We start from the raw sequence: 14,031 nt of genomic DNA, 5'->3' as shown, positions 1-14,031 counted from the left end.
GCAGGTAGAAACATTTTGAAGCACTAATACCAACATCATGTAAATATTTAAAAAACACTCACTCAATTGGATAGAACAATTCCAATAACAGAAAACTTTTGAGATTTCGCATGCAGAGGTAGAAGCAATCACAAATTTAAAAGGTCTAGAAACGCTGCAATAGAGCATATCACCCACCAACCATTTAGATTTAAATTTGATGAAGTGCTGACAAGGGATTGTATGAACAAAATGTGTAGAACAAGAGAAATGTTGAAAAAAATCGCAAGAAAACTTACAATGTAAATATTGGCATGAGAGCACAAATGAGAGAGCAAACCCGTGATACATATCTTGGAGGAGGTGTCATCCCCATTGCAATACCCTGACTCCTGACCAACCTGAAGTACTCACGTGCACCAATAAATACCGCTGTAGCCACAGCTACTGTGAAAACCCATCCTCCAGCTAAAACAACACCACCAACACAAATTCCAATTAAAAGTCCAAAAATGACCCGTTTCTTCAGCTGACTTCCTCCTTGCTGGCGCTCCAACACCAATTTCTCCATGTCTACAGATTGGTGGCCACTTTCGACTTCCTACATTTTAACTATCTCAGAATTTTCCATTCAATTATTCATATAATCCGCAGATAAACACTAAAAGTGGAAGCCAATTATAACTAGAAAAATAAACATGGATCTGAATTTGAACTAAACAAATCAAGAATAAAAAATAAAAATAAAAAGGAAGCAGCTGAACAAAAAAAAGAGAAAAAGAGAAAGGCTTCCTAATCTGTATACCACAGTAAACAGGTTCACATCACATGGGAACAAAGATAGGACACCCATAAAAATCGCCTGGTGATCTGGAATGCTTATGAGGTAGGTCCCTTCATGTGTGGCCTACCATCCAGAAATTACAGAGATTGGACAGCCCTATCCTTCTTACTGAGGACCTTTTTCCCATTTAATACTGACTATTCTTTTCTTTTGATAGATAACGAAAATGTTAACAAAAGAAGTAGAAATAATACATTAAGACAATGAATAAGGAAAGGCCCCCACAAGGAGATGGGAATGGGAAAGCCATCGTTTGCAAGTAGAACTACAATAGAATTTGTGTCCCATGGCACGTAACTAAACTCGACCTTCATTGATGCCAAATAATTTACAATGCCATTTACAAGGAAAGCCTGCTTCCACAGGAATTTACCAAAAAAGCACACCATACCATTCCCAGAATCACCTTAAATCATAAGGGGATCCAAAAATAGATAACCCATGTCCAATTGTCAAAATCTTCGCATGACTCGCATCTCCAACCCCAGCCGGCCTGAGAAGGCAAACTTTACTCCCCTCGTTGATTGCGGGTTACCTCTCCAATTCCAGAATTTCCAGAAACACGCCTAGAACCTCCATCAATGTTCAACTTCCACCAGCCATGTGGAGGAGGGACCCATGGAGCTGACCTCGGAGGCCTCAATTGACAACTCTAAATTACCAAATTCCCGTTACTTTGAAGACGAGAAGTCCTCAGACCTTTGAATTCTTTTGTCACTCTAGACCAACTTACAAGAGGAATTTAATAATCTCTAACACAGCCAAATAGGATTTAGATCGGCTGAAGATTATATTATTTCCCTCCTCCAAATGCCCCACATAATTGTGAAAGGCCTCCACAACACTCTTCCCCTGGATCCTGTGCTCAAAGACCACTCAATTGTTAGATTATGTGAAGCCTATCAGCCCTATTGGATACGTACACGTGTTTATCTTCATTTGATTTTATCGATGGTAATCTCATGTGGATGGCACGTGTGTATGTGATCAGTTTCATCCAGTCTATATGGTGATGTATGCACGTTGGTTCTTGGTGTGGTTGAAGCATGAGTGTCACCATTATCATCAATTCCAAGACCCACTTCTCGCACGTCATATACATTGTATAGGTGTGCACAATAGTAGTACATGATGAGATGCACGTGCATATGAGATGTACATCCACCATGTTCCATAAGGCAGTCATGGAGAGAATTCAAATCAACACAATCAGCATCGTACTTGGCCATATCATGCAAGCCAATACTGTGCAGCAGGGATAGACCAGGGATGATCAAGCACACCCTGTGTGATGATCACATGCACAACAAATGCTGGATCAATCACGACATGTAGGTTATGTCACACGTGCTGCAAGACCATTTAACTTTGAGTAACAAATCAATTCCATCCCATTTTTTGTATGAGACCTTGCTGGTTCTACATGCGACCCTAGTATCCTTTGAACTCTACTATGATTGGGGGGCACTACTTTATACATTCTTAAGGTCATGGCTGGAGTATTTCACGGGGTTAGATACATTGTAGGAAAGCAATTAAGTTCAACTAGGTCGTGTTGGTGGGTTAGAGGAAGACCATGGATATGATCACATGGTTATGAAGATAAGTGGATCATTTATCCAAGGGGCCCAAACCAAGCAAATGGTCGAATGTTCGTTACAATTTTCTTTTCTTTTCTTTTTTTGGAAAATTATTTGTATTTTAAATATTACATATATTCTAAGGGGTCATTTGGCTAATTTAAAAGGGCCTAAAAGAATTTGTTTCCAAGAAACAAAATCCCTGAGAAAGAGATTTTTGTGCCTTGTGCTTGGGTATCAAGAATGTAATTCTATGGAATCCAAAAACTGTGTTTGGGTATGAGGAGAGAATAGACAAGAATACTACGCTTGTACTATTTATTGAAAAAATTCCAAAAAGTGATTGTTGGGAAGGAAACATTTCCTTGGAATTTGCATGCCATTCTTTAGCCAAGAATTTAATATATAAAAAAGGCACAAAAGATGAAATTAAGTTTCTAACTAGAAACTGTTTTGACATTCCTTCAGCTTCCTAAGTTTAGACTGTTTTGACCTTTCCTTGTCTCGCCACTGCCCATTCAAATGCCCCACCAAAAAGGGCCCCACCAAATCTTACATGTGTCCCACTTCATCCATCCCACTATATGTGCTACATCATTCTCCCGGGTGAAGCTCGTCCTCAAGTTCTACACCAAGAAAAGCCTTATAAAAAAGTATGGTTCATGCCAATCATCGTAATGGATGGTTCCAATTGCACATGATACCTGTGGTGAACTTTGATCTTCCTCAACAAGTACAAATTCTTTATTCATGAGTTGTTGAGAATGGAACACATACATCATTTGTAGAGATATTTTGTCACAACCTCGTTGTATTTGTCATGGATCCAAAGTAGATTACATGAACTCCTACATGACAAAATCGGATACATGATACATCAATAATTTATGCATTACACTTTCACAAATGTTGTCCCCAAGTCTCGTCGCCTTCTTCGGGTTCCTCGTCAAAGATAGGGCCTTTGTCGATATCCAAATCTTCAGCATGCTTGTTGTGTAAGTCTTGTTCCTTGGCATCCGATTCGTCATGTATCAGATCTCCTTCGAGTTCCACATACTGGGTTTCAACGAATTGAGATTCGATACGAGCTTCCATTTGACATAGCTCAATCTCATCCAAAATATATGCTTAATTTCTGCATTGGCTTCTTGTAACTCTTCTTTTCTTGCATCATCCTCTGCTATTGCAAGAACTTACACGTCAATGAAGTGCTACCCACAGAGAGGGAGAGAGGTGCTAAAAGAGGAGAAAATCACAAGAACTAAGAGGAAAGAGAAAGTTTCACTTCATAAATAAACACCTATTACAAAAGCCATTATGATTGAGCAATGCTCTATCAAAATACACACATTTACTTTATCAAATTAGGATTGAATGATCTAAATTCATTGTTCCTTGACAGTGGCACTTCTATAAAACTACCCATATAATCTCATTTACATCATATTAATTCCCAAGAATGCATGCCCATTCAATAGTTACCTTGGGAGTCGGGACCACAACAAATTGCATCAAAACCACACAAAATTTGGGGCTTGTTTGGTATTCCAATTTCTGGTGTAATTCAAAGTAAATAAGCCATCATCATCTTTTCAAGGTGTTTGGTTAAAAGAGAATTACGGCACAAAAAAACGAGAGTCAAATACACATGTAAAATAAATAGGTAAAGGAAATTGTAATTATTACATTTTTACAATGATGTCCCTATAAAACAAACAATGGTGTAATGTAATCATTGCAGTCAAATGCAAGTGATGTCACCACACAATTACAGGGGTAAGTAATCATTACCCGTTTCCAGCCAATTACCGTTGTAATTGGAAAACCATACAGGCCCTAAAGTAAAATGACCAAGAGCCACCCACAAAGTCAACAACTACTTATTGATAAACACACACTTATAAATTTCTTAAGCAAACACCCTTTCCTCATGAAATTTCCAAGCTTCTAACTTTTTTCCCATGCATGCTTAGGAAATGGGATATTATTTATTGTCGACAACTTCCTAGGGTTGGACCATTTTGACCTTCCTTTGTCTCATCCACTATCCATTCAAATGCCCCACCCACATTGGCCCACTAAATCTTACATGTCTCCTACTTCATATATCTCACTAGCACATGCTACATCAAAAATTCTAGGATGTGATTGTCGAAGAGAACTTCACTCATGGTAGCCATGATCATTTTGTTTTTACTCGGATCACTCCTCATGGGTGAAGTATCCTATTGATTTGCGTCAATGACATTGTTGTCACTAGTGATGATTCCACAAGGAACACGTGAATTAAAAAAACTACCTCATGTGGTACACTTAAGATGAGGATTCAGGTCATCTAGCCTACTTATGGCTTGAAGTCTCCATGTCACAAACAGGATCCTTGTCAACCAAAGGAAACACACAAAGGACTTGATTACTCTCACTTGCCTATCTAATAATCGTATTACCGACACTCAAATGGAATTAAATGTGAAATTTATGAAGGATCAAGGAAGCCATTTGGTAGTCTCATATATCTAACAATGACTTGTCGTAATATTGTGTAAGTGCTTATATTGGAGTACATTATAGTTTGTCAAATTTCATAGTCCTGTTAGGATAACAAGCTCTATTGAAGACAAGTTATCAACCGATCAAGCATCTGGAAAAGAAGACTCAACATCTCAAGGCAAGACCATTCATGGTTCGAGGTTTGGAACACTTCTTATGAGTCAACCTTCAGGTGATATAAACCTAGATTGACCATAGGTTTAGTGTATTTCACACATGCATAACTATAATCATTCTTCATGTTAAATACACTCAAGTTAGGTCAACCTGACTTTTGGTTTGGCCAGCCTAACTATCTTAGGCAAACCCTACAATATTCGGTCAAAAAGACAAATTTGAAAAGATCTTTCTGCGGCCTGTTCGGCCAGCCGTACATGAACTTCGGCCAGCCCAAGGTGCGTTCGGTCAAGTTTCCAGCAATGGAACAAATTCGGATTTTACTTTAGGCTAATTGGGCCAGCCGAACTGTGTGTTCGGCCAACCGAACTTGGGTTTAGGCCAGGCGAATTTTTGAAAGATATTATCCCGCGAAATCCAAGTTCTGTTGAAACGTGATCTTTGGAATTCGATCAGCCAAACTTCACAGATCCTTGGCTATAAATAGAGGCTCTCTCTTTCTTACTCTTTAAATCACGAAAATTCATAGATCTATATTGTGTTGCAAAGAGAGAAAGTTCAAGCCTCTTTTAGCTATTTGTGTTATAATTCTTATATTTGTTTTTAACTAATTTCATTCTCCTCCTCAAGTTAGATTAAATGTTTTAATAGAGTAATCCATACTCTACTTTTGAGAAAAGGGGAGAATCGAATTTGCAACAATAGGGCATCACTTATTTTATTGGAAATACATTGGATCCCTTTATTTCTTTTTGGGTTGAACATATGCAAAGACTTCATCTACATCCCAAGAAGAAGATCACTGCATTCAAGCTACATCTACGACTTCGACTCACCAATCGAAGATAAGTACTGTCTTTTCATTTATTTCAGTTTGGGTTTTTCTGAGGTAGCCCAGAAATCTCAGCGGGTTTGTTTGTGGTGAGCCCGTGAAAATCACAACGTGGGTTTGATTGTGTAACCCGTGAAAATCACAATAACTGTATTAGGTAGTTAAAGTGATCCTAGAAAACCTTGAAATAGTGAAAGTCAAAATTACGTCTAATAATTTTGGGAGTGGAGTAGGTTGCATTGAGGCACCGAACCACTATAATTCTCTTGTGCATTGTGGTGATTGGTTATTATTATTTGTGCATATTTTGTGCTTTATTTATTCTTATGATAGTTTGATATTTTGATTTCAAAGACGTTGCGAAATAAGGTTGTCCTACCTAAAATCTTTTAAGTGAAAGGTTGTCCTACGAACTATTTGATATCAAGAATTCAATACTTTACACAATTGTATTTATTTGATTTATTATTCCGCATTATATCGAAATATTTGCCCCCCCCCCCCCCCCCCCGGGGACTTCTATAGCTCGTCCTTTCATGTTGCCTATGCTGTTGATGCTTGATAACATCAACCAGTTCGTCTTTGATCCAATAGAATCACACCTTATTGTTTTTTGTAGGATTATCAGATATCTTCAAGAGACTTTGTCGGGACTTTTATACTCCTCATCTTCATCTGAAGTTGATTGGCTATGCAAACACTAATTGGGTAGGGTACTCAGACACATGTCATTTTACTACTGGGTCGTTCATGTTACTTGATCCTTCTCTTATCTCCTAGAATTGAAAAAATAAAAAAATAAAAAATAAATGGAAGACTATACGTAACCCTAAACCTTCCATTACGTAACCCTAAACCCTAAACCCAAAACTCAAAACATTTCCACACACACACACCCCACATGATAGTTTTCCACTGTTTATGGACAAGACTACATGTTGTTGGCCATAAGTGATGAAAGTTATATCCAAAATGAGTTCACATCATTCAAATGTCGCATAATATAAGCAATAAAACATAAACAATATAACCAAATACTAAAGAGAACCAAAAATATATCTTTGTTTCATATCCTCGTTGTGTATCAGTTGTTTCTTACTACATAGAAATCGAGAAATATCAACAATATCATAAGTATCGCAAATATTGGCAAATATCTATGATATTATTGTCAGTATATTGCACAATATGAAATCTAGCCATATTTCACATTGCACATGTGAAAAACTGAAATATCATCCAATCTATCTGCCAATATCATTGATTTTTTTTTTGTTTGGAGGGATTATGGAATTTTATTAAAGGCCCGCTTGAAAAGATGGGGGGGGACAAATGGAAACCCCAAAAGAATTACATCCCTAACGTTGTCTTAATGCAATCAATCAATCTCAACATTCAAAAGAGCAGCCCATACGGGCACAAAAACTTTGATGTAATCCAATAAGGCCTCACTCGACCTAAAGTATCCTCAAAGCACCATCTATTCCTCTCACCCCAAATAACCCACCACACAACAGGTAATATTAGCTTCCATATAGCCCAAACCTTTTTACGGACCCCTACCCCATGTCAAGCCCAAATGAGATCAGAAACTGAACCCAGCATAGACCACATCATACCAAGGAAGGATAAAAAGTGATTCCACACCTTGAACGTGAGAACGGACATCAAATGAAGAGGCGGTCAACAGATTCAGAGTCTTGTTTGCATAAGTAGACATATTCGGGATAAACATAGCCTGTTTCTAGAGGTTATCAACTGTCTGCACCTTATTTCTACCGACAAGCCAAGCGAAAGCAGCGACCTTGGGGAGTGCTCCATAAAACCAAAAGTGATAGGCATCGGCCCCATGAGAGCTTAACAACTCTAGGCAGAGCATTTTATAAAACAAGCTAACTGTAAAGCGGCCCGAACTGTGGCTCGCCCACACCAAGGAATCTACTTACATCAGATGGTGTGAGAAATTGAAGGTGAGCTAAAAGAGAGTTAAGCTCATCCATTTCACCATTCGAGAGATCCCTCCTACACAAACGCATCCAGCAATCCGAGGAGCCACAAAAAGAATAACAGTATGCCACTTTCAAATCATCAGATACCGCAATAAAGACCAACCTGGGGAAGTCGCACTCCAAAGGATGATTTCCACACCAAGTGTCTTTCCAAAATCTAATTCTAGCACCATCACCTAAGAAGAAGGAAAAGCCTTTAAAATTTTTATTTTTATTTTTTTTAAATGAACTCCCTCTATATATTCACAAAACAGGAAGGGGTATACAAAGCTTTCGGGCGGGCACCACAAAATAGCCGATGCCTCACCTATCTTTTAGCGAAAAGGAGCTAAGCCTCCTTGAAATAACCTAAGCCTACCTTATCCAAAAGAACTAGGCCCTTTGCAATATGTGGAAGATCCGATTGAGAACTGAAAAACTCGCTTGTCTGGGAGGCGTTGCCTCTTCTAGCTAAGTTGTCAACCACCACATTTGCCTCTCTAGGAGTGTGAGCCAGAGAAAATACTAGGGAATCCTTGAGAGATCTGATCTTGGCGCACCAGTAGCATAACGACCAGGTTGGTGACGAGTTCTTGGAAAGAATCTCTATACAGAATTGGGAGTCGCTAGCTACCTCGACCCTAGCAAATCCTAGGCTCACACAGAGCGAAAGGCCCTCCCAGATGGCTCGAAATTCAACACGCGCGCTGGAGCCCAAGCCATAGGCAGAGGAAAACGCAAAGAGGAAATTCTCCTCACAATCTCTACCAAGGCTGCCACCACCTGAAGGGCCTGGGTTTCCCAAAGAGGACCCGTCGACATTAATCTTTATCCAACCTCTGCTGGGCCTAATCCACTTGACAATAGGAGGGGAAGAGAACTTGGTTGCCGAAGTCGATATGCACAGCTGTTGCAGAAGTGAGCTGAGGGACTTGTTCATATGTACTGGAAGGGGAAGGGAGGGGTCGATCAACATGATCCAGCGATGGATCTGAGAGATGACCCTTTGCGAAGAGAAGACTGAATTTTCGAACATGGCCCTGTTCCTCTCCAGCCAAATTTCCCAGAAAACGAAAGATGGCAGGAGGACACGAAGGCGAAAGAGGCGATCCGACGCAGAAGGGGAATTTGTGGCCCACCACAGGCAGGCACGTCCAAGCGCAGAGGGCTGGGAGGTGCTAGATATCCTGAAGAACAGTTGGAAGTGGCTCCAAACAATCTTCGCCGCTATGCCATCAGAAAATAGGTGACCTATAGACTCTATGTTGGCCGTTTGGGGAGTGGGGCAGCATACGCACTTTGAGGCAAGCTAAACTCCTTTGGATTGAATCCTGGCCTCCACAGGGACTGCTTTATGAATGATTTTCCAGGATAAATGAGAGATCTTCAATGGGATGTGGGGGTGCCAAACCCATCTAGACCATGGCTGATTAACACGCACTGATCTAAGAATCTCCCAGGCAGTTTTAATCTTGAACGAGCCTAAAGAGGAGGGCAACCAGATTCTCCTATCCTCCTCAGGTGAAGTGCAGACCCCTTCCTCCACAATATGGTCCACAATCTGAGCTGGAAGGAGGGCCCTTGCACGCCCTGGGTCAATCCAACCTTGGGGGCCTATGAGATCGCTAACTTTAAGCACCTGAGGGGGAGGAGGTTGGAGATAAAAAGCGATGAGGGGGCCCAAATCAGACCAGGGATCCATCCAGAAATCAAGCTCACCTTTGCCGACGATCCATCTAGACTTGGCAAAGACGAGGGGAAGCAGCACGCGCACTCTTTTCCAGATAGGCGAGGCCTGACTTTGAACACTTGACCCATCCATGTTGGCCAGATCCATAGCGTACTTGGCCTTGACAAAGGAAACCCAGCAGTTGGCCACATCGGCACTGATGACATTCCAGGCCAACTTCATTCTGTAGGCAGACATCACACTAGCTAGGTTCTTGATCCCAAGTCCCCCCTCCTCCTTCAGGCGAGAAATGAGGTCCCATTTCAGCCAGTGGAAGCGACAGCGGGTTCCATCCCAACCCCAGAAGAAATTAGCGCAAGCTTTATCAAGGACCCTCAGCAGTGTTAACGGAATCTCTGACGCAGCCAAAACATGCGTTGGGATGCTATTCAGCACATGGTTTATCAGAGTGGCGCGGCCCGCTTGGGACAGCAGCTTGGTCTTCCACCCAGAAATTCGCTGCTAGAATTTCTCCACTAGCTGAAGAAGGAAAAGCCTCAATCTTCCCTCCCAAAGCCATAACAAACTTCCAATATCATTGGTATTAAAAACACCAATCATATGCAATTGAAGTCATATGGTTTGGGGTCTCTTTCAAGCTCCTCTTTATGTCACCGATACCAATGCTATTCATATCGTTTCAGATCCAGTATTTCGAGAATGCATTAAACAAATCGAGGTGGATTGTCATTTCATTAGCATTATTTATTTGTTGGCCAAATTATTCTCCCTTGTGTATCCTCTCAGTATCAAACTATCAATTTGCATGACATTTTTACTAGGGCCATGACAAAATCTCGTCATGATTTTCTAGTTAGCAAATTGATGCTACAAAGTCACCCGCATCATTTGAGGGAGAGAATGAGAGATATAATTAGACATTGGTGCACCTGTAGACCACTATGCTACAGTATTCATACTTTACACTTTTCTTGCACAGTATTTTGTTTTTTTATATTTCCTTTCTTATCCTTATAATTCTCCCCTGAGTTATTTTAAGGGGAAAATATGTAACTTCATGCAATTTAGTGATTTTATTTAAGCCGTGTAGATTCTCATGGGAACACACTTTTTCACAAATCTCTTCCTTTTTTTGATGGGATAAATCTCTTCCATATTCATCATCATCATCTAACCCTTATCCCAATTGATTGGGGTTGGCTACATGCATCCTATTTCATTCGGATTCATGATGAAAGTTATGTCGTAAGTTTGACGCCAGCTGCCAACCTGACACAACCCTCCTTTATGTGGGCTAGGGATCGGCAATAAGCATAAAACTCCCACAAGCGCAATGTAATTGACTATTACATGGGTTGATTACAACCAAGCACTACCTAATGGTCTATTACATAGATTGATTACAATCAATGAGTATCTTCCATATTCATCTTCTACAATTGGTTTTAGTAGGGTTACATCAGAAACTTGACAACCTGCCCCGAACGTTTCAAAGCAATTTAATACCAACTATTGGCAAGTACATTTTTACATTGATCGGTAAGATAGCAATCAGAAGGTCATGAATGGTCAATCAATGGGGTTTTTTTATTAGCAAGGCCCATTCACAATGGTGCCCACCTATGAATCATTCAGATCGTGGATTATTCTTCCAAGTATCCGACTTTTGTGCATCACATGGGGTGATTAAATCTGCATGCTGCATGTTTGTTAGATTCCCCTAATCAATAAATGCATAAAAGTAACAGAAATCAGATTAGGCCACAAATAATCATACGAAACTCGACAGAATAGCAAATGCTAGAATTTGGAATTGCACTGAATTAAGGAAATAAAAGAAAGAACAATACAGAACAAAAATTAAAACCAGGTGGCAGTTCCGTAATTTGATTCGAAAATACCAAATTCAGAACTGCTTAAAACTGGCGAATCCAGAACCCCAATTCAGCAGCGGCGAAAAAAATAGAAGGGAGAGAATCGAACGTGCCTCTTCCGTCACTTCTTCTTCATCAAGACGATCCGGATTAGTGCTGGCGACAGCCGTGAACACCCCACCACCAGGTGTCCGAAATCCACACCGTCGATCTCTGCCAGAAGGAACGAGGCCTACCGATCCGTTGGACTTCAGTCTCAAATTCCGCATGGCGGAGGGGCGGACGAAGATTAGGGTTTTGGGAGAAGGACGGCATTGGCAGGCGCAGAGAGATGTGAGAGAGAGAGGAATGAGATTGCATCGATTGGGCTCGAGATGAGAGGCCATGGGATTTTTCAGCCGTTGTAGATAGGTAGCATTTTCTCAAGGCTCGGAACGGGAATCGTATCGGTTTCTCATCTCGTGGTATTTCGGCATTTAGCAGAGACAATGGCGAGATAGAGGGACCTCTCTCGATCGAGCTTGGGAAGGAAGAGATGAAAATCGAAAGGTCTCGATAATCTCAAAGAGGTGTTTTGAAACGATTCGAAGATAAATCCGAATTGGGATTTTGTCTGCTTCGATTTTGTCTATTTATTCTAACCGCTGTACGCGCCATGTGCGCCGCTACCTGGCTTTTAAAGGTTGTTTCCGTACTCCTCTCGTCGAGTTTGTTTTACATCTGTCGCGACTCATGATCTATTGTATAATGCAGGCCACTTGACCCACGCGCTGGAACAGTCCGATGATCTGAACCGTCCATGTTCTATTTATTTTCATCAGTAAGCTAAATTTACGAAATCAAACTTTATTGATAATTATGGCCTTTGTTTTTAAAATTCATTGGAATCCGTTAAAAAGAAATGAAAAACAATCATATCAATGACAATTTTCAGGCGAGCTGTCTAATAATTATCCAGTGATGATTTTCATACAAATTATTCTAAGTTTTAATTTTAAGTTCTTGATGGGCAGTAATTGTAAAACGCATATTTATTTTATAATAATTATTTAATTTTTTAAGATTTAAAATTATGAAAAAATATAATAATTCTTAAGTAAATTTAGCTGACCATTTTGTTGTCAAAAGTAATCCCTTCGAGGATGAAACATTTGAACTGCGGATGTAGCTGATTTTTTGCCTTGAATCTTAAGAGTCATTTGGTACTGTGGATTTGAGGAGATTTGAGGGGGTTTCAAATTTAAGGATTTCAAATCCTCTCAAATAGGGGTTTGAAATCTATGGTGAGAACTTAGATTACGCATAAAATCATTTCAATAGTTGTATGTGTAACATGCATGTTATTTGTATTATCATTCTACTGGGCACATGACCTACTAATGATGATCAATACCATGTAAACATTGTTCATGTAAATTAATAATTAAAAAACGTTAGTTAGTCACTCAGACATGATCTTATGCTTGTGGGTCATCCAAGACTTGAAATTCATCATTTTTGGGAAAAGCATGTATTTCAACAGATTTATTACAACTATGGTGTCAAAATTTACATATATCACTAATTAGAATTATTAAAGTTGATTTAGTAATTAAATTCAACCCCCTATAAATATGCCATGCATAGCTACTTTTGGATTAAAGTCGAGTCACAATTCAAGTGCCCAATACACTAAGGAGAATTTCAAACACAGGGGTTTCGAATCCACGGCCCCAAACATGCCATTAATATTGAGGATAAAACTTGGATGGGATAGATTTTATACATAGAAGATGGTGGGTCTCATAGATTCAAATATTTTAGGGCCCGTTTGGCCGGTCGGATTAGAAGGGATTGGAAGTTAAATCCTGGGATTGGCTAAGCATGCCAAACAGAGTCGGTGATATGATCCTAATCCTATGAATCTTAAGACAATCCACTGACAACATTATCATTACTTTTAAATCCCATCCAATCCACCCTAATCTGTTTTCATTTGCCTGGGATGTGTTTAGTTTGAGGAATGGGAAGGTTTAATAGTGGGATTGGCGTAGCGTGCGAAACAGACTGGATATAGCAATTCAAAGATAGAGCAATCCCATGGATCTCAAGACAACCCACTGACAACACCATCATTACCTAAAAATCCATGCCATCCACCCTAGTACCATTCAATCCCTCCTAATCCACCTGGCCAAACGGGCCCTTAAGGAACTCAAAAAACAAGTATTGTAGATGATTTAAGAAAATTAAGTGAGCCTTAATCAATAATGTAGAGATAGAGTTCTACTGTTGTCCACTACAATGTTTATATACCATTTATACCGTTCATAAGGTCATTGATTAACTGCAAAATAAAAATTAACCTCTTATAAACTTCGGTGGCCAGACGCATGTTTCAACGGTGGACGTTCAATCCTATGTCGTGTGGCCTATCTGAGATTTGGATTTCCGTCATTTTTGTGCCTATATGCTAACATGATTTTGCAAAACTGATGGACACGGGGAATTTCTCAAAAACATAACGGTGGGACCCACGTAACTCCTCGCAGCAGGAAATCCCCGCTGAAGGCTTTCGCAGGGAATCCGCGTCGGCAA

General features: G+C 40.0%; 1 protein-coding gene across 1 annotated transcript in view; it reads right to left on the bottom strand.

Annotated features, from left to right (window-relative positions):
- The window catches only part of LOC131233906 (phosphatidate cytidylyltransferase 4, chloroplastic-like), a 40,344-nt gene extending 28,221 nt beyond the window's left edge, over positions 1-12,123 (bottom strand). Inside the window, exons 1-2 of the mRNA XM_058230751.1 lie at positions 11,564-12,123; positions 279-576 (exon numbers count right to left, since the gene is read on the bottom strand). Of these exons, the coding sequence (XP_058086734.1) occupies positions 279-576; positions 11,564-11,840 (575 nt within the window). The 5' untranslated portion in view covers positions 11,841-12,123. The remainder of the gene's footprint in view (positions 1-278; positions 577-11,563) is intronic.
- Positions 12,124-14,031: the final 1,908 nt, after the last annotated feature.

The sequence above is a fragment of the Magnolia sinica genome, chromosome 18, assembly GCF_029962835.1.
Source record: "Magnolia sinica isolate HGM2019 chromosome 18, MsV1, whole genome shotgun sequence".
Taxonomy (NCBI): domain Eukaryota; kingdom Viridiplantae; phylum Streptophyta; class Magnoliopsida; order Magnoliales; family Magnoliaceae; genus Magnolia; species Magnolia sinica.
This window is presented reverse-complemented; position numbering and strand designations above follow the sequence as displayed.